This window comes from Homarus americanus, unplaced genomic scaffold, assembly GCF_018991925.1.
Source record: "Homarus americanus isolate GMGI-L3 unplaced genomic scaffold, GMGI_Hamer_2.0 scaffold32929, whole genome shotgun sequence".
In the NCBI taxonomy this organism is placed as follows: Eukaryota; Metazoa; Arthropoda; class Malacostraca; order Decapoda; family Nephropidae; genus Homarus; species Homarus americanus.
The window spans coordinates 15795701-15819906 of record NW_024737097.1 but is presented as its reverse complement, the minus strand read 5'-3'; the positions used below and the strand labels follow the sequence as shown (position 1 = coordinate 15819906).

The 24206-nt window shown below is 40.9% G+C and overlaps 3 protein-coding genes and 1 long non-coding RNA gene across 4 annotated transcripts; all 4 read right to left on the bottom strand.

The window, feature by feature from the left end:
* Positions 1-1705: 1705 nt before the first annotated feature.
* LOC121873245 lies at positions 1706-3690 on the bottom strand. Its single transcript, XM_042376651.1, has 2 exons — positions 3243-3690; positions 1706-2371 (listed from the first exon to the last, which is right to left on the bottom strand). Exons 1-2 carry the CDS (start codon positions 3455-3457, stop codon positions 2218-2220), a joined length of 369 nt encoding a protein of 122 aa, XP_042232585.1. The 5' UTR covers positions 3458-3690; the 3' UTR covers positions 1706-2217.
* Positions 3691-5993: 2303 nt separating this feature from the next.
* LOC121873101 lies at positions 5994-7895 on the bottom strand. Its single transcript, XM_042376411.1, has 2 exons — positions 7327-7895; positions 5994-6719 (listed from the first exon to the last, which is right to left on the bottom strand). The coding sequence occupies exons 1-2, from the start codon at positions 7754-7756 to the stop codon at positions 6436-6438; spliced, it is 714 nt and encodes a 237-aa protein (XP_042232345.1). The 5' UTR covers positions 7757-7895; the 3' UTR covers positions 5994-6435.
* A 3047-nt stretch (positions 7896-10942) lies between these two features.
* On the bottom strand, positions 10943-13289 carry LOC121873100. The gene is made up of 2 exons (XM_042376410.1): positions 12654-13289; positions 10943-11811 (listed from the first exon to the last, which is right to left on the bottom strand). Exons 1-2 carry the CDS (start codon positions 13024-13026, stop codon positions 11450-11452), a joined length of 735 nt encoding a protein of 244 aa, XP_042232344.1. The 5' UTR covers positions 13027-13289; the 3' UTR covers positions 10943-11449.
* Positions 13290-16665: 3376 nt separating this feature from the next.
* Positions 16666-18868, bottom strand: LOC121873099. Its single transcript, XR_006090196.1, has 2 exons — positions 18584-18868; positions 16666-18093 (listed from the first exon to the last, which is right to left on the bottom strand). It is a non-coding gene; the product is annotated as an uncharacterized LOC121873099 (long non-coding RNA).
* Positions 18869-24206: the final 5338 nt, after the last annotated feature.

Here is a 24206-nt window from a genome sequence, read left to right as displayed (position 1 = left end):
CATAGCACTGACCTAGCCCCCCCCCCCCCGATCTCATGTAGCGATATGGGGGTTAATCGTCAGGCGAAATTAGTTTGGGAGACAATCTTCAGGTGATCTGATTACTAACTGGATTTCTAGATTTTGGGTCATCTTGATTCTGTTGTTCAGTTTTCGAAGACTTGAACTGGCATGATGCTGTTGGGAGGAGTTCAGTAAAAGTCTCTGAAGTGAAGTAGGAGGTAGTGTCGAGACCTGGCCACCACGCTGCCGTCGGAAGGCACGTGGGCTCTGGCGTGCTCCAGCAGGGACGACACCTCCTCCTGGTTTCTACGCTCCTGCCGCCGTTGCCACCTGTTAATTAAGGCAGATAAAGATATGAACATCAGTTGCTTTACAGGAATGAATAACAAAAAGACTGGGAGTTTAGACGTGGAGATAGCGAGGGAGAGAAAACATTTGTAAGGACATAATAACGGTGAAGGAAGAGAGGAGTACTGTACAGGGATGGTGAAAAGAACGAGAGACGTACCAGCAGCAGCAACAGGAAATTATGATAAGACAGCAGACAAAGCCGAGTATGGGGAACACAGTCTCTGCCACAAGGTTAAACTCCCGTGAGCTGTTGTCGTCTGCCTGCGTCTGGTTGTCCTTATCCCTGGTCACTCGTGGCGTTGTGGGTATCATCTCCCATGTGCGTTTGCCATCATTTGCATCGTTCTCGGCACTAATATCAAACACTATAATCACCACATGGTCTTTTATCACTCAAAATTACAGCCAGTTCACTTAATAACACACACTTTACTATGTATTTTTTTCTTCACTCGTTAACGAGAGGGTGGTCGACTATCTACGGGCAATGGCTGGTGTTGTCATACTGGGGTACAGGGACCTCACTCAACCCATGTACTGTCCTTAATATTTACAGATTTCCTCCAGCTTTCAATTGTATCATTATTCACCACCTTCATGAATACCTATTGCTAGTAATAAGGCAGGTGATGTATTGTAACTAGTCTGTGAACATTGTGTAGGCGAGTGTGGTCAGCGTCGCCACCCTCTTCATTGTCTGAACGAGTTAATAACAGCTTGTTGCCTCCTACGGGACATCTCTTTTTTTTGGGGTTAAGTTTTACTCATTCTTACGAGTAAAAAAAATATATTACTTGAGGTTTTGATGGCTGTGAGATTATTGTTAGGAATGGGTTTAATTAACATACAGAGTACAACATATTCAGATTAATGTAAACAGTGATGTCTGTGTATCTGAGCGTTCAGTCTTGCTACTCCGTTAATGTTAGCCGACTTTTGGAACAGCTTAACTTAATTACCCTTCATAATTCAAGGCATATCCTGCTGCCGAAGAGCCAATTGTTATTATGGATTTGGTGTGAAAAATGTTTTTGTGGTGACGAGTATTGGCTGTGCAGATATAATGGACGTATTTTTAACAAACTAACATAAAACTAACCATACCGTAGCCGGCAATGTAAAGATCCTTACCTTGTGTCACATACTATATTCTGAGCCGAGCCAAATCTTCCCTCTGTTAACCTTACCGTAATATATCGCTATTAACTTAACCTTGGCACATTAATCTCTACAATATTTAATCAAGACATTTTTATACTAAGCATCAGCACCAAAGACATACATGCGTTCTTACTCGCACGAATGACAAGGAGTAAAGTTGGTGAGGAGGGAAGGTCGAATTAAAGTGGAGTGACAAATATTCATTTATTGTGAATATGCAAAATCAATATGATTTATTAAGATTTAAACAAGAGGAATAATTAAAATTTTCGACTTGAAAACTCACTAATGTCAACATGCCAACTGGCCTAAATACTACAGTACACTATACCAAAACGACATGACAAACAAATACACAGGGCCGCATCACTGTCGGCACTGAGCCAAAGTTACTTGGCGAGTGTGTACAAACATTTTTTCCCTCTTTACTACCCCTCAGACGGTTGCTTCCCCGTGAACATATTACAGCTAGGTACTGTACATTTACTCTTGCGCGCACGCGCACACGCCGACATATTTCATCTTTCAGAATCACACTTTCCCCCCAAGCGATAAAATCAGTCTTACTCTTAGGCGAGTCAATTTTAGTGCATTATTTGCCTACCCAACCTCATAAAATGTAGAGGAAGGTGACGCAGATATCCTTTGGCTTGAGTGTTGGTCGAGTTAGAGAGCCGCCATTACCAGAGTGACTTGAGTAAATTAATAAAAGTCTTTGAAGTCGTGGACGAAGAAATGTGTCTCGCTTTCAGTAAGAGGCTCGTAGGGCTGGACACGTCGGGGACGTCCACGGATCTCCTCCAGCAGCTGAGATATGGCTACCATTTGTCGCCGCGTTCCCTCCAGATTCTGGTACCTGAAAGAAAGGGGTCCAGTTACGAGGCTTTATTTTTAGTTTAACCGTTCAACTACAGGTACCTGTAGGATGCCAAACCATACCATACTTGTACAGTATAAGGGGAACTCCCTTCAATGGGAGATCCCGTATGCCAACAAACGTTCCCCGTCTTCGTTTGTTTTAAAATCAACGTAATAACATAGGAATGAAGGAAACTGCAGCGGGCCTATTGGCCCATATTGGACAGTTCCATTTACACCCAACCCCTATCGCTCATATATCCATCCAACCTATGTTTGAAGCTATCCAGCGTATTTGAGTTAATGGTGATGTTTGGTAACTTGTTCTAATCATCGCTACTCTTGTTGCCAAACCAATGTTTACCTATCCCGCTCCTAATCATTAAATACTAATTATTCAATACCCGATTCCTAATACTTAGGACGTAATACAAAATCTTCTAAAATTCCCAATACATTACTTACAGCGTAATTTTCAAGACAGAACTTTCCACAGATAATATGTCTTGTGTAATCTGTATGTTGTTGTTACATGCAACTCAACCACGGCAAATATCTAAGTGAAGGTCTGGCACTTCATTCCTTAATATTATTTTCATTACAGTTTCTTCGCGGATACGTTTACTTTAATGTGTGGATTGTAAATGTGGCGAGGAAAAACGTGTCCAGAAACTACTGATGACGCACGCACGAGAATCAACAACACCCAACCAGAACTGCCTTAGGGTCGTTTGTTATGTTTGATTTGGGTGGACTTTCTTGTTCCTTTACCCAATTTACGTTTCTTAAGTTAACTATACCAGAGAAGACATTTATCCTAGCCTTAGCTCGCTATAATATCAAACAGGGTTATCACAGCGTGTACTCACCCTGATCGAGGTCGCCGTATCCTTTTCACCACGTAAACGAGGAGGAGGAAGAGGAGGAGGACAGAGAGGGCCACCGCTCCCCACGTTACCCAGGAGTTGTTGGCAGGTGGTCCTCCGCCCCCCGGCAGTTGGTCTTCACTGTAACTTGCACTGTCACCAAATGATTGAATGTTCGCTTCACCGATGAAGGAAACATTAACGTACCTGCTGACCATCGCGAGCACACTGAGGTACACTTGAGGTCAGGAGTCCACCGTCAAGTGCGGAGAAACTTTATTGTTGCTAGATACTTTAATCTTGTTTGAATTTACCAATACCCACTATCACCTCCTGACTTCAGTGAAATGTTTTGGCATTACTTCAAGGATTTATCTCGAGAGTTATGAAAAAAAGGAAAGCACAGCATAGTTAAAACCCCGGAGAGCTTGACTTGTCGTGCCGCATGCGGTGGGCAGACTGAATTGTCAAACTTGACGCGTCGACCCTAGTCCAAGGAAACATAAGAAACAAACCAGTTTCGAATCTTTAGAATGCCAGTTTATTGAAGCTTAGAATACTATAGTACTAGGATGAAGCTTCAAGAAGAAAGTTACCGTCATTTATTTCGGACAATTGATGTTTGAACTTATCAACACAGTAAAGATTATTTAAGAAGCAGTTTCACATTATATGTAAAATAGAACCGGTTATCGTGCTTCAACACTCTTGCCAATATGACCAGGTAACCGGTATAATGGAATAGGAATTTTAAGGTAGATGGTTTATGATGATTCTATAACGATTAAAGAGTCCGAGAAAATATCAATGTAATGAGAGGAACCGAGGTTGGTCTGAGTGATGATCTTCAACAAGGTTTCGTTCAAATATGGCTGACGGTGAAGTTTTAGTGTCTTGTTGTATCATGAAAACTGCAGTACATACTCGGACGATGATTAGAGAACGGTGTGTCTGTGTGTGTCGCTTTATTTCCATGATGATTCATTTTAGGTGTTCCCTAGATGACGTTTTGACGAGTCATTATTGGCCAAACTTGTTCTGTCCACTATAGTTTGTAGTCACACTTGATAAGACTTAAAAACTTTGCTGACTACGTGAGGAACTTCTTGTATACATGAACGATAAGGTAACTCCTCCCAGAGCTCCAGGAGTAAGTCACACGCTGCCTCCCACCAAGGTCACCCGCTTTATTACGAAGCAGATTCAGTCAGGTCACGTAGTACATCTCTCAACTACCTTCCACGTGAGTAGAGAAGCTTGTTCCGAGTGCAGATGAAAATCAAATCGTATGACAAAAAAACATTATAAATATAAACAAAGGTGAGAAACACATGAGAAGTTTGGCAGTTTTCATCGACAAAATATGTAAACATGAAGACCAGCACGCACCGTACTGTTAGTCGCCTGCATCCAGAACCTGCTTGACAACTTCCCAGTATTTGCCCAAACAATTCCAGAGGACCTTGGGTATATGGCTCACATGACATTCTAAACTGAGCTAGGCGTTGCTTCTTAAAGTGGTTCTTAACTTTCTTGTTAGGCTTGACTCATGATGTGTATCTAATTTATACGATAATATTACGCTTTATCCCACAAGTTGAACGGAGGAAGTGGTAGGAGCAGCAACAACTGGAGTACAGCCAGTTTCGAATATGAATTTCACTTCAATATAAATAAAGACGACATATAATCGCTTACAAGCTGCGTTAGTGCGGGCCAAGGTTGCAGAAAGGAGCAGCAGCCATTGAAGAAAGTAGATGGTCAGCGAGTACATCCATTGAGTTGCCCGATGCGAATAAAAAAATAAAGCTTTACACAATGGGGCTTTCCATCCTCGCTTGTGTTAGTGCAAATGCACAGTTTTTCCCACGTGTCCAGCATCATGCGCAAATTTCAGTGGGAAAGGGCGAATCCATTTATCATACTCCTGTAAATTCGATCGAGAGATGAATACTGCATTCCCTGACTTACAGGCGTCTCATCCGCGGCCAACAACATTTGACGAGTCTTACCAGAGAGCCTTGCACGAGTAGACACCTAGAACGAAAGTCTTCCACCTCCAAAATACGAATAACAACGTGGAACCTTTGACACAGGATATTCGAGTCAATATGGGCAGATTTTAAGCTGTTAAAACCAAGACATCGTAAACCTCTACAGTACAGATGCTATCTTTAGTATTCAGTAAATGGTAATGAAGAATGAAATCCTCCGATTGTATAAGTAGAGGTTTTTCATTATGCATCAATAGAAAAACCTTACATTTACGCGAGCCAAGTTTCGAGGCACCTGCGGACTTTGTCTACCTGTGCAGTACTGCCGGTTTACGGTTCGCCTTCTCGTTTTCAGCTCTTTGCTCTAGAGTCTTAGTATTACAGAAGGCTTTACTCGAATTTGTAGTCGAGTACTCTAAAAATTCATTCCAAAGGGTTTTAATTAAAGTAGTTAATTCTTGATAACGGGTACTTACTTCCCTATATCCCGGGAGGTATAAGAGGTTTGTTCTTCGGTGGTATTCGTCAATCTAATTTGCCTACCAAAGTTTAAGGTTAGGAGTTTCGCTTTACTAACTGTTCAGGGAATACTGTACGTCTAGCAGCCTTTGTAGCAGACCGTGTTGTACGAGCGTGTTCTAGGAAATGGGGTCAGTGTTGTGTCAGGTGTGCTTATAGACATGGACGAAGGTTACCCAGTCCCGTATATGTGAAGACCCATCAGCTTGTGCAGGTCTTGAGGAAGAATATCACGGAAGGAAAATAATCACTTTATTTCTCGCGTTACTACATAGTGTATACTTTCAAACAAATTAAGTAAATTTAAAACTTTCTTACACCAAAACTGATATAATTTTTAAAAACTTCTGTAGGAATATACTATCTAAAAGACCACATTTAATTGCCTTGTTAGTAGTTTGTTAGGGCATTTCGTCTGTCGTCAGCAGGACCATTAGTGCTGGACAAGATCACCAGATTCCTTCTGGTTCCTGTCACCGGCGGTTCCTGCGTTACGTCACAGAAATGGTGAGCAATAGTAAGTACCAACAGTAATCTGGTATTGTGCCATCGATCAATTCTGGTATCTAGTTAACAAGTCTCACCAACGATGAGCCTATACATGTTGACTAGTACACCAACGATGAGCCTGTTGATGTAAACTAGCTCACCAACGATGAGCCTGTTGATGTAAACTAGTACATCTATGATAAGCTTACACTGGAGCCATGTCGTTGACCGTCTTCGTCGTTGAGATCGATATTATCCATTTCTTTTTCACTAATGGTCGTTAACGAAGTCTCTCTAACACCGTTCGTGAGCGGCGACTCCGTAGACACATGATCTGTCTCAGGAGTCTTCAATGGCTTCTCCGTGTGTTCAGCGGGTGCCAGAACGTCGGGTTTGTGCTGTGGGTTGTCGGGTTTCCCCATCAGCCGCTGCTCACGCCACTTCTGCCACACCACACGCATCCACAGCCAGCTTTTATCTGGAAAACACGTGTCCGTACATTACAATGGGAACATGGGCGTTAATACACACAAACCATATAGTACAGGAGAACTCTGAAGAACTTTCATATTTTTAAAATATACGAGTTAATGCGTTATACAATGAAAACAAACTAGTTTTAACTTTCAACCTTCACCCAACATTTGAAGTAACTAATACAAGTGATAATTAAAAAAAATTCTGTAGATACAAGTTTTTCTAGTGAACACTTGTGAAGAATACATTACGGAAAACACTACTTTGCCATGTTAAAATTATGAATTTATTATATTGTCCACAACATATTCAGTGTTAATTATTGCAGAGGTAAACCGTTCAAACACCAACTATCCGTTTCCCGACACAGAGATTCGTAATGGAGTGGGAACTAAAGAAATTCTTAGAAAAACTAAAACACCGTAATTTAGAAACCATGAAAATACAAACACTTTATACAGGAGAAATTCAGCAAAGGATAAGGAAGTAAATGTCTGGGTTATAGCACAAATTTTACCCCCGTCCTGAAGTACACCTTATTCTGTGAACGACGTAACGTCCTGCATAGCTTTATTTTTCCTAAAGTGGAAAACCAAGTTGAGTCTTACGTTTACGGGCTTGATAGATGTAGAAGAGGACACCAGCAACGACCAGGAACCCGCCGAGGATCATCAACGCTAATGCAGTGTCAACATGTACATCCCATTCTTGATTTTGATCGCCAGGCAGTAAGCTGGCGTCGGTGGTGGTCGGGTTTCCTTCCGTCTGGGTCAGATTGGAGGGGCAGAGAATATAGTTGCCCTCAAACCCATTAACGGTTTGGTTGTAGTTTTCGTCAAGACTGGTGATGCAGTCTATGCCTACCTCAGGGGCCCCGTTCACAGTCACGTTGTCGTCCATAGTTGTGAGATCAGTAAAGTCCTCCATAGTAGAGCCCTCCATAGTAGAGCCCTCCATAGTAGAGTCCTCCATAGTAAAGTCCTCCAGGAGGAGACCCTCGCCAAGATACACTTCTTCCTCAAAAACACCAGGGATCATGTCGTTGGAGAGGCTTTGATAAGTCAGGGTAAAGAGTCACAAAAGTCTATCAGTACCAAGTTTCAAGTACAGTAGTTGTTCGAGGATACAATGTTCTATAATGAAAGACCAACGTTACTAGCTGTAGCTGCCTGACCTGCTGACGAGTGACTGGGTTTGAGTTTGGTTTCTTGGCTGTTGTCGACTTCTCCCACAATGCACCACCAAAACAACGTACGTCGTCTGCTGGTGACCATTGTTTGCCACGTCACTGCTTCATCAATCGAGTATTTATTTTTGCGTGTTTAATTCCAGTAAGCAGTGTAAAACCGTATAGAAAACGTGAATAAAAATTTGACAATGTAAGTTAAATGTGACTGCAGACTGGGGAATTCGTTTAAACAATACGAAGGAAAAGTTTTGTGAGGAACTGCCGTCCAAACTAGACCCCAAACCTTTGTTGTGTCTCGACTTGACCTAACTTTGAACTGCTCTTTTTGTTTCATATAACGATAACCCAATGTGCTGTTGGCCTATATGTAAATAAAATCCATTATTTGTTATGTTGTGTTGTACAGTTCGTGGTTACATTTCGCAAAACGCAACATCATATTCATTACGTTTCTTATAGTAGTTAGTGGTGGTGCTAAGTAACTGTAAAGGACGTTACTGTCTACGCTTGGTACAGGACATCTGAATTTGGACTTGTTTTTACAGCAACATCAATATGACAATTTTGTTTTTTTCTGAATAAATAAAATGAGCTTCGCATGACCTTTACGCCTATCTCGATGAGCCCATTAGACAGCAGCTCCTCACATTGGTATTTTGTTCAGGTGAGAGAAACCCCTGCCTTAAAGGGTTAATGAAGGTCAATTATCTTAAGACTTATGGCATTGTGAGGAACTTACTGCTCCAATATTTTGTCTACAAACGCTCTTAATCTCTGGTAAAAAAAAAATCCTGCGTTCTTGTAACTGGTTATATAGGGGCTCAATATTTTGGTTAGGTAGTTATGTAATATCCTCTACAGTATATGTGTATCATTTGTTATATGCTGTAGTGTTTCTCGTCTCTACGTAATTACTTGATGAAAATAACAAGCTTAGATTTCTTCTCCAGTTAATTACGAATCCACACAACGGGCTACAGGCACCTTCAGGTGACCGGGTTAACAAGTGAAGATAACGTATATATAAAAAACTGTCACTCACTTGTTACTTCAGCAGCTGCATAAGTTTTGATTTTAATCTTGAATTTATATTTAATTTTTTATTCCAACATTAATTATATAATCAAATGTGGACTAATGGACAGGGAGACACCGGCGAGTTCTTAACCTAACCTAACCTGTGACCCTGCTGCCATATGGCATCACGAAAATTGTGACCAAGTCCCAGGTTGCTGATCTGAGTTTCTGCCTCATCTACACACAATTGCAGGGTCTCAATTATTTCTCTTACTTTGACAACACAACATACATATATTGTTTCTCTCTATTGATCTTTTTCTTTCTTTATTATTAGTGTTATTATTATTATTATCATTTTATTGTTATTTTTAGTTGTGTATTTTCCATTAAAATTTTTATTTGCTATGAATTATTAATATTATTACATTTTCGCCCCCCAGGCCCCGAAGTGGGTCAGTGACCTGTGCCCGGGTGGGCTAATGCCCCCCCCAAAAAAAATCAATAAAACCGTAACACGAGTAGATAGCTAAGGTGTCTTACCCACTGTTATGGGAGAGTAAAAAAAAAACAGACTCCAATGGTTAAGACATTTCGACCAGGGAGTTTTTGTTTACTAGCAAAAGCGTGAACGAGACTCGTGGGAGCCACAGTGCTCTCTTCAATATTTAGTGTGGCTCAGTTTAATTTAGTACAGTATTCTTCATTTAGCGAATAGTGTAAAAAGACGTGGTTTAGGACTAGAAAACCTGCCCCATTGCCCCGAGCTCACCTCAAGTGTCTGTACCACGTGTCATAGTGTATCCTGCGAGACGAGTGCCAGTGGACTTGGTCGATATTCAATATAAAAATTACCAAGTACTTTTGGAATTTATTTTTTCAATTATTGACCGAGTTATAATGGCCACAGACAGGACGATGAAACAGTGTTCACCTTCCAGTAACGATGATATACAAGAGGCTTATATTCCAGCTGCTTATGCAGGTAGCAGGTAGCTACCAAACAGGGAGGTACTACCGCCTGGGAAGATATTGGAAGCATAATGTGTTGTCTAATGGTAGACGCTGCTGCCATATGGCATCACGGAAAGTGTGACCAAATCCCAGGTTGCCGATCTGTCTTTCTGCCTCATTTACACACAATTGCAGGGTCTCAATTGTTTCTCTTACTATTGACAAGACAACATACTGTACATATATTGTTTCTCACTTTTTCTGGTCCTTTATCATTATTATAATTATTATTATTAGTGTTATTATTATTATTATTGTTATTATTTTGTTTTTAATTTTGTATTACAAATTTTATTTACTATAAATTATTGTTTAATTTGTTTTTATTTTTATTTTTAATTTTATTTAATATGAATAATTATTATTATTACATTTTCGCCTCCCAGGCCCTGACGTGGGTCAGTGACCTGTGCCCGGGTGGGCTAATCCCCGTAAAAAAAAAAAAAAAAAAATTCCTTACAGTTGACGCTGCAATACTGACAATTTGAGAAACTTACTTTGTTTAAGAGGTCAAGCAGCCTTCTTTATCCAGTCCTTTTCGTATACACGAAGAGTTACGGTGTCCAAGAATCTAGATTTAAAGTAAAAAGAGCTGCAGGTATAACAAAAATGTTTGTTTACTTTGCATAGGGTCTCCGTCATCACTTAATACTCTTGGGAATTGCTGCAATTTCCTGTCATTAGTAGATTTAATTTTCTACCACCGCCTCGTTTCCACTAATTACCATAATTTCAAAATCATGTTATGGAGGGTATGGAGAGGGGAGGGGGCTCTGTTCTATTGAAACTTTTTCACCTCCTTAAACTGTTGGTCAAGTGAGAAACATGCTCTTCAAATATAAAATTAGTCTTGTGACGTCGAATTGGGTCTAATTCGACGTATGTTTGGCACCTGGTCAAGATATATTACGGCCTTTATTAAAGAAGTAAATGGAAGCATAATACACTTCAGGTGGGCGACAAGACACGTTAAAGGAAATTAAAATTTTAAAGTGTACCTTCTTTTTATTTCGCATTCCGAAGTACTCAATCAACACTTTAAAACAATTAAAACTTCAGGTTATCAATGAACAATCATCCATTAATGTGGAGTTCACAGAAGGAACTCCACTATTATCTCTGTCCAAGGTAGACAGAACTTTAAAACAAACCACGTAGTGAAAATTTAAAATCAATGTAAAAATATAATATCCTTGTATATGGAGAACACTTACCAAAGTCACTTTTTTCAATTACGTTAACATCAAAACAATGTACTAGACTATTGTATATAAACCACCATAAACCGTGTTAGTCAAGATGATCTGGGAGCTGATGAACCCAAGGGGACGGAGTATGTGGTCCAGGTTCTGTTGAAACACGTCTTAGGGGAGCTTATCTTCCGAGTTTTGGAGCAGGTTTTCATCATCTTCTGGAGTAGCACCTCCGGGTTCTAGAGTATTGCTTCCGGGTTCTGGAGTAGTTTCAAGTGGTTCTCTTCCGGGTCCTGGAGACTATGACGGTGGTTCTCCTCAGGTCCTGTTGACTAGGACGGTGGTTTTCCCCCGGGTCTTGAAGACTGTGACGTCGGTTGTCCTCCCGGCCCTGAAGGCCAAGACGGTGACTCTCCTCGGGTCCTGGACACTAAAGCGGCGGTTCTCCTCCGGGTCCTGGGGAGGTTCACGGTCATTATCTTGTGGGTTTTTCTCATGGCCGTGAAGGTTCTCCACCTCGAGATCTTCCAGACCGTATTGTGGGTTGAACACCGGGTTATCGTGGGGGTTATTAACGTGGATAAATTCCACCACGGGTTCTGGCGCCTCGACAAACCAACTGGGAAACCAACGCCTCAGACGCCGCCTCAACGGGCTGTACGGCCACGTCCTTCGGCATTCTGGAAAAGAATCACCTAGTTACCAAGACTGATCATCTGAAGACTAAGACGCCTTGGAGCAAGATTCACCGAAGGAAAGACCGATTACCTTAAGATCACAGGTTATTTTTCATCTGATTAACCACCGTTTTCCCACCCATGGAGCATTAGGGTTTGTTTAATTCGGGTGAAAAACTCGAATCAAGAACTCCCGTAAATGATCGCTGACAATGATCTTTTGTCCCTTGCTCTCAAGTTGTATATTGAGCACTACACAAGAGGTAAAGATTAGATAAATAATCGGTTTAGAAAGAGGGGATTAGTCTATATACATAAGACAACTCTAGAAATGTTTTAAATCTCCTTTATTTACAACGATATATGAATAGGCATTACACTTTCGAGGTAAAGCTGTTTTTAATAGATGAACTATATTTGCCATGATATGTATATTTTTATCCCTTTCTCCACAAAAAGTTGGAAAATATTGCTAAGTATTCTCAACAAGGTTCAAGGAAATTTCTTATGGATGAGGTGGAGCGAGTTCATTACAATTATGTCCTCTATATAGTAATGATCACTGCAGGACTTTAATGGGCGCCAAGTCACAATTTAACTTTATTTAATACATGATCTTCCAATTTATTGTCTACAGCTAGTTGGATTTCTGAAAAGTCAACAGTAGTGCGAATAAAGTAAAGTTTTAACTAATAATTCATGTGTAGTGAGGCAAAATGCTGCCAATTTGTACCAGGAGTACTTTAAAGACTAACTTTGCGTACTTTGTTACGAGGTGTGAAGAAGTTAATCCAGATGTTCTATGGGTCAATTTAGCCATCTTCCAACACTATGGTTTGGCTTACCTTTGTAGAGGCTTCGGGCAGAACACAAGGTGAAGACCGTGGCCACCATGATCAGGATACACACACCGATCCAGTTCCTGATCTGGTCATTCACTGGCTCAAAATACACAGGAGTTAGTGTGGGGAACGGCGCCACCGGGTGCGGTTTTACATCGGGTATCCAGTCATCAAAAACGAATTGTGTGGTAATATTGACGCTAGTGGCCTCTACACTTAGGGTTTCCACATGTAAGCTCTTGGTATTCCAGTTACTGTTAGGAGGGACTGTAGAAATTGGGAGAGGCGCGTCTTCATCAAACTGTAGGGACGTTGAAGACATTAGGGAAATCATCACACGTTCAGTGGATATCTCGCTGTACTTAAAATGGCTCATGGTGGAGGACTTGACGCCGTGCAACAGTGAAACCAGGATTAAGGCCACAGATTTTTTTCAGGTTTCAACAAGTAGAAGTTTTGTTCTATGACATTGGGTCCACTAATTCACAGTCGTTAATAGATCGAACCTTCCTTGGATAATTAAAATTTGGTCAAGTAATAGAACATTGTATCAGTTTTGTACCTGCTTATGAAAACCGAAGTTTCCGAAAACTATTTATAAAAAGTCAGCTTGCGAGCGATCAACCAACTGTGAGGGTGGACGTGTTGTTAATGAGCCATGTCCCACCTCGTCGGTCGCTGAAGAAACCTCGGGTCTGTAACAGTGTGAAACAACCCATAGTGGTAATTCAACCAATCAGAAAGGCAGGTCAGTGGTCGGGGAAAGGGCGGATGGTTCATAAGAATTTGAAACTTTCCTTATTGATATACTGTATTATATATTTTATAATTTCCTACTTCAGTAGTGTTGTTTCAAGTAGAATATTGTATCACTAACAACAGCAAGTTGTTATCATTGCTAGTTGGTTCACTAGATAACACCGCAAAGGAAGATTAATCTACAGCAAAAAAGAGAAAAAAAAAACTAATTTAATTTTATACCATTTTTAAGCAGCCAGCATTCTCACTTTTCCAGAACTGACATGCACTGCTTAGGTTCCTTCACTAATTTCCATACATGCAGGACATCACTAAGAAACAAGATCACAGGGGTACCACCAGGTTCCCAGTACTTGTGTGTATCCAGCTGGTCTAAATGATCAACTCGAGGCCATATCATTGGCCCCCCCAACATCGTCGTCATTAGCATTAACCTCTTCTGTCCCTGTAGTCCTAGTCAGGGAATCTCTTGTATACAATCCATTTTATATATGAAATAGCGGACAGCAGGCGTGCCACGGTGTTATCACTTGGTTAATTTTACACACCCTGGCATATTTCACGCACTGCTCCCTAAAAAAAAAAAAAAATGGTCCAGCTCATGAAAAAAAAAATCACTAGAAATTTCACAACTTTTGAAAATTTTCGGTGTAACTAAAACATGAAAAGTCCAAATTGTTATATAAATTACGTTAAACATATATTTCAAGATCCGTTAATCCATATAAATTATACAAGGACAAGATACGGTAAACCCACTAATCTGATGGAAACACTGCACTGTGCACCACATGTTTATGACTCAGGAAGGAACTGCACTGTGCACCACATTTTTATGACTCAGGAAGGAACTGCACTGTGCACCACATTTTTATGACCCAATAAGGACTTGCACTGTGCACCACATGTTTATGACCCGATAAGGAACTGCACTGTGCACCACATGTTTATGACTCAGGAAGGAACTGCACTGTGCACCACATTTTTATGACCCAATAAGGACTTGCACTGTGCACCACATGTTTATGACCCAATAAGGAACTGCACTGTGCACCACATGTTTATGATTCAGGAAGGAACTGCTTTGTGCACCACATGTTTATGACCCAATAAGGAACTGCACTGTGCACCACATGTTTATGATTCAGGAAGGAACTGCACTTTGCACCACATTTTTATGACCCAATAAGGACTTGCACTGTGCACCACATGTTTATGACCCAATAAGGACTTGCACTGTGCACCACATGTTTATGATTCAGGAAGGAACTGCACTGTGCACCACATTTTTATGACCCAATAAGGACTTGCACTGTGCACCACATGTTTATGACCCAATAAGGAACTGCACTGTGCACCACATGATTATGATTCAGGAAGGAACTGCATTGTGCATCACATGTTAATCTCGTCCTGAAGCAGTATCTAACGCGGTCAAGGTTGTAAGATACTGCCTACAGAGTACCTCAACAGTACAACTCTCGCCGTAACTCCTATCACTTGCGAATCAGTTGTCCTTCGAGGTCAAGTTTATATTGCCATTAGTTTATTTTATTTTAGTTCAGTGTTTTTGAGCTTTCACGCAGAATAATCCTCTCGTCCAAGTTTCGCAGTTCTATTTTAGTTACCCTGAGGTACACAGCCAAACACGTGTGGTTAGAAAGAGGAGAGGGTATCATGTATTGCTCGTCAGCAGTCAGATTCCTAACTAGTTACCGCCGTGACCGACAAATAAATGATCTTAGGATTCGAGCTCCTGTAGTAGTTTTTACCCGTTCATAAATATTAAGGAAACTCGCCACATTTCCAGACCTTCAGGGGGTCCCATAGACCAGTAAAGAACCTATTGCACGATCAAAGACAAAAGTCGTGTCGCGATTTTGTCAGAAGATTAAATAGAACTCTTGAAACATTATGAGAGCCCCCTACCACAAGGAAGAACGCACCAACAGTATAGACCTTCGGCATATATTTTCAAAGTTCGACACGACTTTTCTTTCAATGTACTTAAGGTGCGAGGCTCTTGTTGCCAGTGTATTAAACGTCTTTTCCAAGCATTTCCATTTATAGTAAACGGTGTGGTATAGAAAACAGTTTGTGCTCGGTTTTTATTCGTTCTGCTTAAATGACAGCCGTCTAAAACTTTATGGTAACTTCTTAAAAAAGGGGTTGCAATTTGAACATTAGTTTAGTCTTGCTTGCTTTTCAGTGTGTAGCAAGTTTTTTTTTTTTGGTTAGTTGTGATTCAGATTTCAGAATTGCCCCCGAGGGGGCTAGTTTATTGGGCACCCCCTTACATCCTGTGCAAGGTGAAGCGCAGAAGCGTTTACAGCGCCCAACAGAAGTATGAAAAGTTCATACTTGCCTTTATGACTCGTACATTAAGGGCGTAAAAGCCTGAAGGGTCATAAGTTCTGTCAAGTTACATAAAGTGAGAGAATGATGAGTGTGTGGGGGGAAGTTCCCGGTACATTTTATCTGTTTATGGCAAAGAGTGGCAGGTCCCTAATAATGTCAAATGCCAGGCCTGTGACTAGGAGGGATATCTGGTCTGGGAGGGAAGAGGTGTTGGTAACGGCTGGGGACCTATAGGAGGAGGTCATAGGGCAAGTGAGGATGTAGTGAGGGGGTTAGTTGTGACGAAACGTTTCTTTCAATATTCGTCTCTACACGTGTAGACGTACAGTCTCGTTCAAGATTCTTCGAACACTACTAGAAACAGCTGGTAACTCAAGGCCGTTTTATTATAGTGCGTAGTATAATGTAGAGCGAAACAAAGCCCAACCATTAGTTAAGCACCTTGGTTGCCATTCATCGTTTACTTTTACATTCATTACTTTAACTACGTACTATAGTAAACAAACTGCCTTAAGTTGCCAGCTGTCTCCAGCAGTGTTCTTAGAATCTTGAACGAGAATACGTTTATATACCGAATAGTGATACTCTATAGTTCAGTTGTGTTCCTGAACTAAAAGTTTAGGAAATAGTTTAACTTAACCTTTATTTCGAAGACCAGTGCAGTGGAATGCCCAGCTCTTATATAGGAGTTTTAATTATTAAAAGCCATCCAAAGGACATTAATATACCAAGCAATTATTCCGTCGACAGGTTCATAAACAACGGATTTAGTTAAAGAAACTTTGTTAAAGTCATCAATATGATGCGAAGTCACTTCAGTAGAGCTACTGTAAGGGGTGACACAAGAGAAATCCGTCCGTGTATTAGATCACTCGAGAGGTATGATACAAGACATAACATTGCACTTTTATTTAGGTTACAGTACCAGCAGTTCTTCAATACAGGTTACATCGATATAATATATTCAGGTTATAATGATTTGTTCCAATATATACGAGCACTAGCAGCCTCGGGCACATTTTGAAATACAGACAATCAATGATGGAGTGCACCAGCAGTCTAAATAGTGTAAAAAAATGTTTCACGACAATGGTTTTTAATCAAGAAAACTTCGTGCACTAATAAAAAATATAACTTCATTATTATAAACCTGTAAATAGAGAGTCAAATTTCATTAAGCAACCCGTCTGGGTTTGCTAAAATGGCATTTAACATCAGAGGATTTCTGCCCAGCCTTAAAAATTCTATTAGTGCTACTTATGAGGTTATTCCGTAACAAAGGTATACAGTAAAAAATATTTAAAAACCAAGATTCATAAAACAAAGGGAAATAGTTAACACAAAATGGTAATGTGGTCTCTCGACTCTACCTGATCTAAGGCTACAAGTCATCTGTTCTATTGCGAACTACACCGCTTACACGATACAGTTGATTACGAGTTCGTTAAAGCAAAATAATGACTGGTATATTTGTGAAGTAAAATTACCAGTAATGAAGCAACAAGATTATGTAGTTTTAAATAACCATTATTTATGCAACTAAAAACAGAATAGCAAATAAACGAAGCGCAAATCTGAAATTTATCAATGGAACAGTCTAACGCAAGTGTTAAAAGTTATACTCAAGCATAGTCAAATCTTTAAATACAGCAGGTCATCTAGTAACAGTCTATTGCAAGTGTTAATTACTTTTAAGAAGTCAAGCATTAAATACAGCAGTTTAACATTTAAGAATGTCTATCCAGTCATATCCCAGGAGTCCATATTGAACCAAATTTGCACTTCATTCTGGATGCCCTTTAAAAAAAATAAAGCTAACCACTTTAAAAATTTGAATTAACAATATAGGTTTAAATTTAAAATACGATCAAGGGAACTAGTGAAGGAAGAATCTTGGCTCTTTAACAGCACAAGACCGTATTTGAAGTAACTTTAAAATTTCTAATGAAATACTACCGAAGACAAATTTTTATACTATTCAGTTTGTCAAGCGTTTAATCTTCACCAAGTGGTCAAACTATTTAAATAAGAAATTAAAGTCCACGAAATTTTCTAATTCATCAATTTTGTCAGATTGAATAAAAGACCAAACCTAAGTGTTACCCAAGATTAAAAACGAACATTAAAAAACTGAAAAATAATGTGCAATGTTTAAAACAGTCTTAGAGGTCTTCAATTTTGGTTCGTCCACAACAGGGACGACATCTGAGGGTCACAGCTCATGGCCTCCACAACATCCTCGGCTCCCGGTGGTGTTGCTGCGACCACTGCTGGCACTATGGGGCAGGCAGGAGTCTACACTACATTGCTGCCGATGCTGGTGTACCTGTAATAAAGTTATTTACGCTTCTAGAGCTTCAACGAAAAGAAAGCGATTATGTAGGCTAATCAATCAGATTCCCTTTTAAAATCAAACGTCTGTCTTCCCGAAACGAGTGCACAGAAGTATTTTGGTTATAATCTAAATTTTACCCACAATTGTCTTTTGTAAATATTTATATTACCGAGGAACAAGTTAGGCTAGAAAGCCACAATGGCAGCGAGGAAGGCTTAAAAAATTAAAATTATAGAAATAAATTATTCAGCGAACTATAATTTATATTTACAAGTGTTGGCGGGAGTTAATTTGAAAGATAAACGAGAAAACTCAATCATCTTTTAGTTAATCCAAGCGATACGTAACTGGTGATTAAGTTATATTCTTAATTTCTGCTTTAGGATACGGTTAATATTGATATTTAACCAAGTTAGTTAAGAGAAAGAATAAACTTATGACATAACACTTAAGCAAACTAAACGAGTAGCTTAAAACTCACTTCCTGCGACGGAGGAACTGGCAGAAGTAGACGAAATGCACGATGAACACAAACACAATCATCATGACCAACAGGAGAATGAGGAAAGCACAAAACATCTCCTCGTCAGCTGCAGGATCCAATGTGGTCTGGATATAGGGAACTTCCCAAATCACGGTCTGCAGCCCTTCCTCAGTTTCCACGTCTAAATTAACAACCATTGTCGTAACTTCGTCAGATACTATCTCAACAGAGAGTCGTCAGAAATTTATCCACAGTCACAAGGAGAACTGTTGGTTATGTCAGCTGGTGGTACACTGACTTACCGATGACGGGCAGGCACGAAGAAGACTTGCTCCGTGACGTAATGCAGCAGCTGAGGGTCGAACACTACTGAAACACTGAACCATTTGTTTCATGAGACACCTCGAGGATCTTCACTGAACTTTAGAACGTCATGTTGCTCTCTTGGCGGTCACTTGTGATGTACGGTATTTGGAGAATATATTACATGTGGATAACAACTGTAAGTGGTGTAACGTAACTCTCAGGAAAGCATATTTTTGAAGTTTGTCCTTATTGATAGAAAATACTGTACGTTCTTTGTGACCGGGAGGTACTTTATCCTCGTTAACAAAGCGACCACGAAAATAAAAAGGACTTACTTATGAATATGTGATGGTAATGTATCAACAGGAGAGGCGAGAGCAGCAGTAACAGGAGAAACGGAAGAAAAGCAACAGCAGCAGAACAATTGTGGCTGTATAATAGCTAGAAACTTTAACCAGGATTCTAGATAATTTGATAGAAAAATACTTATAGATAGATAGATAGATTAGGATAGTGTTTGTTCTACCCTCCCAACAAGTAGTCAGGTTAAAGCCGGACAGTTTTGTGGACATATTTACACATCCTTTACTTAGGGTCTTAATATATGCCACTGTGGGTCTGTACTTGGTAGATACAATGACATTTTTTTTTAATGAAATTGAATTGAAATATTTTAGTTTATATTAATGAAAACTTATTAATGTGGGAGAATAAAATGTTAAGAATAAAATATTAAGGTAACGCGAGAGTAAATGCTCAGAGTCGACACCATGTTTGTCACTGGCGAGTCTTAATCCACAACTCGAACTGTGACGTCACGCTTGCTAAACTACTGTTGCTGGTGGCCAACAAGCACAACACTTGGTCCAACAGCTGTTAAGGCCTTTAAATGTTAAAACTGAATCAAGAAAGATCTCACTCATGAATTCGTAATGTTAGAGTTAAATGAAAAGGTATAGATAATAATAAGCGATGCTATATCATAACCTAAGCTAACCTAACGGTATCGAGGGGAAATTTTAAATTAGATAAGACCATGGCTCACCGATAGAGGGTCAGCCTAGATGATTTTTAGATTTTTTTTTAGATAGCCCCCGAGGGGGCTAGTTTATTGGGCACCCCCTTACATCCTGTGCAAAGTGAAACGCAGTAGCGTTTACCGCGCCCATCTGGGAAGCATGCTAAGTTCATGCTTGCCATTATGAATCATGCATTAAGGGCGTAGAAGCCTGAAGGGTCATAGGGTTTGTCAGCAAGTTACATAGAGTGACAGAATGACCTGTCCTCACTGTTTGTAAACTTTGTGGCCAACCCGACTCTCTCTCTCTTTTTTTTTATTTTTTTTTTTTATTGGTCACTCCCCTACATCCTTGTGTAAGGTGAAGCGCAGAAGCGTTTACAGCGCCCAACAGGGAAGCATGCTAAGTTCATGCTTGCCTTTATGTCTCATGAGTTAAGGGCGTAGAAGCCTGAAGAGTCAAGGGCGTGGAAGCCTGAAGAGTTAGTGGTTTATGTCATCAAGTCATTGGAAGCTCCAACAACTCCCTGATTACGAATTCGCAAATTTCGACTTACAACAGGTACCTACTTTACTGCTAGGTGAACAGGGACTAATGGAGGCTAGGAACAACCCGACTCTCACACCCTCTCACTCCATCCTCACTTGTCCTATGACCTCCTCCTACAGGTCCCCAGCCGTTACCAACACCTCTTCCCTCCCTGCCCTGATATCCCTCCCCCTAGTGACAGGCCTGGCACTTGACATTATTATGGACCTGCCACACTTTGCCATAAACAGATAAATTGTACCGGGAAGTTTCCCCCCACACACTCATCATTCTGTCACTTTATGTAACCTGCTGACAAAACCTATGACCCTTCAGGCTTTTACGCCGTTAATGCATGAGTCATAAAGACAAGTATGAACTCCGCATTCTTCCCCGATGGGCACTGTAAACGCTTCTGCACTTCACCTTGCACAGGATGTAAGGGGGTGCCCAATAAACTAGCCCCCTCGTGGGCAATCTAAATCTATATGAGGAGTGTGTGGGGGGAAAGTGTGTTGGGCGGCAGGGGAGGAGGAGGAGGGTAATTTGAGCCTCGCTAGCGCAGTGCTGTCACTGATTATAAGGAGGTTCCGGCGTTCAGTGCGAGCACAGGTCGCCCCCTCATGAATGCCCGTGAGGATGGTTATGCTTTCAGTGTCAGTGGAGGAGGCCCATTCGTGGACCCTGATTTTCCTGTAGGCCTGGCGCTCAGGAATCCACACAGCTGCCCCAGCACTGCCCAGCGTGGTAACAGACCCATCACAGTAGACGAGGATAGGAGGGTGGGAGGTCTTTAGAGAGGAGGCGACATCATTAATCTGTTCAAGGCAGTTAAGTTTGAGCATATACCGCAGTTGGGTGGATTTACGACCAGGGAAGGTGTGGACGACAACATCAACACTCGGGGAGGTCCACGGCGGTAGAGGCGGATGAGTCAGCGTAGATGGTGTTAAATAATGGCGAAAATGATTCCTGGACTTAGAAACCTTCCATATTAAGATAGGTTAAAGAAACTAAAATTGCATTCCCTAGAAAGACGAAGAGTGCGGGGAGATATGATAAAAATATTTTAGTGGGTGAAAGGAATCAATAAAGGAGATATAGATAAAGTTCTTATAATATCCGAGCAGGATAGGACTCGTAGCAACGGATTTAAGTTGGATAAGTTTAGGTTTAGGAGGGAGATAGGAAGGAACTGGTTCACAAATAGGGTGGTGGACTAGTGGAACAAGCTTAGCAACTATGCAGTAAGTGCTGGAACGCTGGAAAGTTTCAGCAGGAGGCTAGATAGATTCATGGATGATAGAGAGTGGTAGTAACTCTCGACAGGAGCTGCCATGCACAGGCCAACCGGCCTATTGCAGACTCCTTATTTTCTTATGTTCTTATGTAACCACATTACCCTAACGCTACCTGGTTGGTTAGGGTACGCTAGGTTAAAGAAGGTTAGGTTAGGTTAGTTTAAGGGTGATTTATCTTCATGTGAAATAAGCTGGGGTGTATAATCATCAGGTGAAATAAGTTGGGGTGTATAATCATCAGGTGAAATAAGCTGGGGTGTATAATCATCAGGTGAAATAAGCTGGGGTGCATAATCATCAGGTGAAATAAGCTGGGTGTATAATCTTCATATGAAATAAGCTTGGGTGTATAATGTTCTGGTGACATAAGCTGGGGTGCATAATCATCAGGTGAAATAAGCTGGGGTGCATAATCATCAGGTGAAATAAGCTGGGGTGCATAATCATCAGGTGACATAAGCTGGGGTGCATAATCATCATGTGAAATAAGCTGGGGTGCATAATCATCAGATGAAATAAGCTTGGGTATCTAATTTTAAGGTGAAATAAGCTTGGGTGTCTAATCTTCAGGTGAAATAAGCTTGGGTGTCTAATCTTCAGGTGAAATAAGCTTGGGTGTCTAATCTTCAGGTAAATAAGCTTGGGTATCTAATCTTCAGGTAAATAAGCTTGGGTGTCTAATCTTCAGGTAAATAAGCTTGGGTGTCTAATCTTCAGGTAAATAAGCTTGGGTATCTAATCTTCAGGTAAATAAGCTTGGGTGTCTAATCTTCAGGTAAATAAGCTTGGGTGTCTAATCTTCAGGTAAATAAGCTTGGGTGTCTAATGTTCAGGTGATCCAAATAAATTGATATTATAAATGTATAGAGAAAAGTTAATATTGATTGTTTGTTTGTATGTCTGGTAGTCTGTTCTCTTGATGTCTTAACACAAGGAGGTAAAACTCTCTCAGGGGTTAAACACATCTTCCTGTGTTTTAACCTTTTAATAAACGTTTATCGAATCGAGATCCAGGAATATCCAATGAGACGAAGAGTTGTAGGAAAACTTTATTTTTTATCTCCAAGAAATAATGATCTTGGATTCATAAACATGACATGTAAATAAAACTTAGGAGAAAATTCACAAGATTATAAATTTTACAACTTGTGATTATTTATATTTTAATACATTGTAACTAATGAGGAAATCCACAAAATTATACACAATTTACTGTGAAAATCTGAAAATCGATATAAATGTTACAACTAATGATAAAAAACACAAATATCAACATTCATATTGCAGTTATTATCGTCTTTGTTGACATGGATGCGAGTCATGGTGAGGACCTCATGATACCAACGGACTATACACTGGTTTCCTTACACGGGTGCACCATGTAAGTGACTCCTGGATGAACTGTACTACGAGGCGTCCTTGAATACTTGTCATGAAACACAAATACACACTTTGTTCAGTACACCAGTTCATAGTAAACATCCTTTGTTCAGTTGAAAGAGCGAGTTAACACTTTGTTCAGGTGATCAGCTCATTGAATTAACACACTTTGTACAGGTGATCATCCCCAAGAGAACACACAGTTTGTTCAGATGATCAAGCCCATTGAACATACACATTGTTCAGGTGACCAGTTGACAACACACACACACACACACACTATTTTAGATAACCAGCCAGTCGTCATATTCGTAGATATTGACCCCTATTTCAGAGTCATGATCCACCACGTTCAGATCCTTGGTCGAGGTAACTGATGGTGAGTCATGTGCGTGTGCTTGGCTCATGTTGTCGTTCAGATCTACAGACGCGAACTCGGGGTAGTGTTCGGTGGTGGTAGCTGTGGTGTGGGATGGGTGTGTGGTGGTGGGGGTGTGGGATGGGTGGGTGGTGTTGATGGGCGTGGTTATCTGGTCTGAGTCAGTGGACGTGGACGGGTGAGCGGTGTTGATGGGCGTGATCATCTGGTCGGAGTAGTTGGGCGTGGTGGTACAATGGGAGGGGTATGTGGGTGTGGTAGTGATGTGGAAGGGGTTGCTGGGCGTGGTTATCCAGGCGGAGTCGGTGGACATCAAAGGGTGGGCGGTGTTGATGGGCGTGGCTATCCAGGTGGAATCTGTGGACGTGGAAGGGTGGGCGGCGTTGACAGGCATGGTTATCCTGGCGGCGTCGGTTTGCGTGGTGGCGTGAGAAGCGTTGATGGGCGTGGTTATCTGAAGGGAGTCGGTGGATGTGGTGGCGTGGGCGTTACTGATGGGCGTGGGGATCTGAGCGGCAGGGTTACTGGGTGTGGCTTTGACCTGGATGGCCGCTTGGGTGGGCGTGGCGTGGTGGGAGGAGGAGTCAGACACCCTCACCACCAGAGACACGTGTAGAGGCGGCGGAGGGTCGTCGTGGTGGCGGGTGCTGGAGAGAGAGAGACGAGGGATTAGTGACTATCACAGGGATATAAACTTATTGTACACT

Excerpts from the sequence above, each read along its gene's own strand:
- LOC121873245 (XM_042376651.1), bottom strand. The coding sequence starts at position 3,457 with ATGGTCAGCAGGTACGTTAATGTTTCCTTCATCGGTGAAGCGAACATT. Across the intron at positions 2,372-3,242 it reads ATACGGCGACCTCGATCAGG|GTACCAGAATCTGGAGGGAA; the intron begins GTGAGTACACGC and ends CCTTTCTTTCAG.
- LOC121873101 (XM_042376411.1), bottom strand. The coding sequence starts at position 7,756 with ATGATCCCTGGTGTTTTTGAGGAAGAAGTGTATCTTGGCGAGGGTCTC. Across the intron at positions 6,720-7,326 it reads CATCTATCAAGCCCGTAAAC|ATAAAAGCTGGCTGTGGATG; the intron begins GTAAGACTCAAC and ends CGTGTTTTCCAG.
- LOC121873100 (XM_042376410.1), bottom strand. The coding sequence starts at position 13,026 with ATGAGCCATTTTAAGTACAGCGAGATATCCACTGAACGTGTGATGATT. Across the intron at positions 11,812-12,653 it reads TGCCCGAAGCCTCTACAAAG|AATGCCGAAGGACGTGGCCG; the intron begins GTAAGCCAAACC and ends ATTCTTTTCCAG.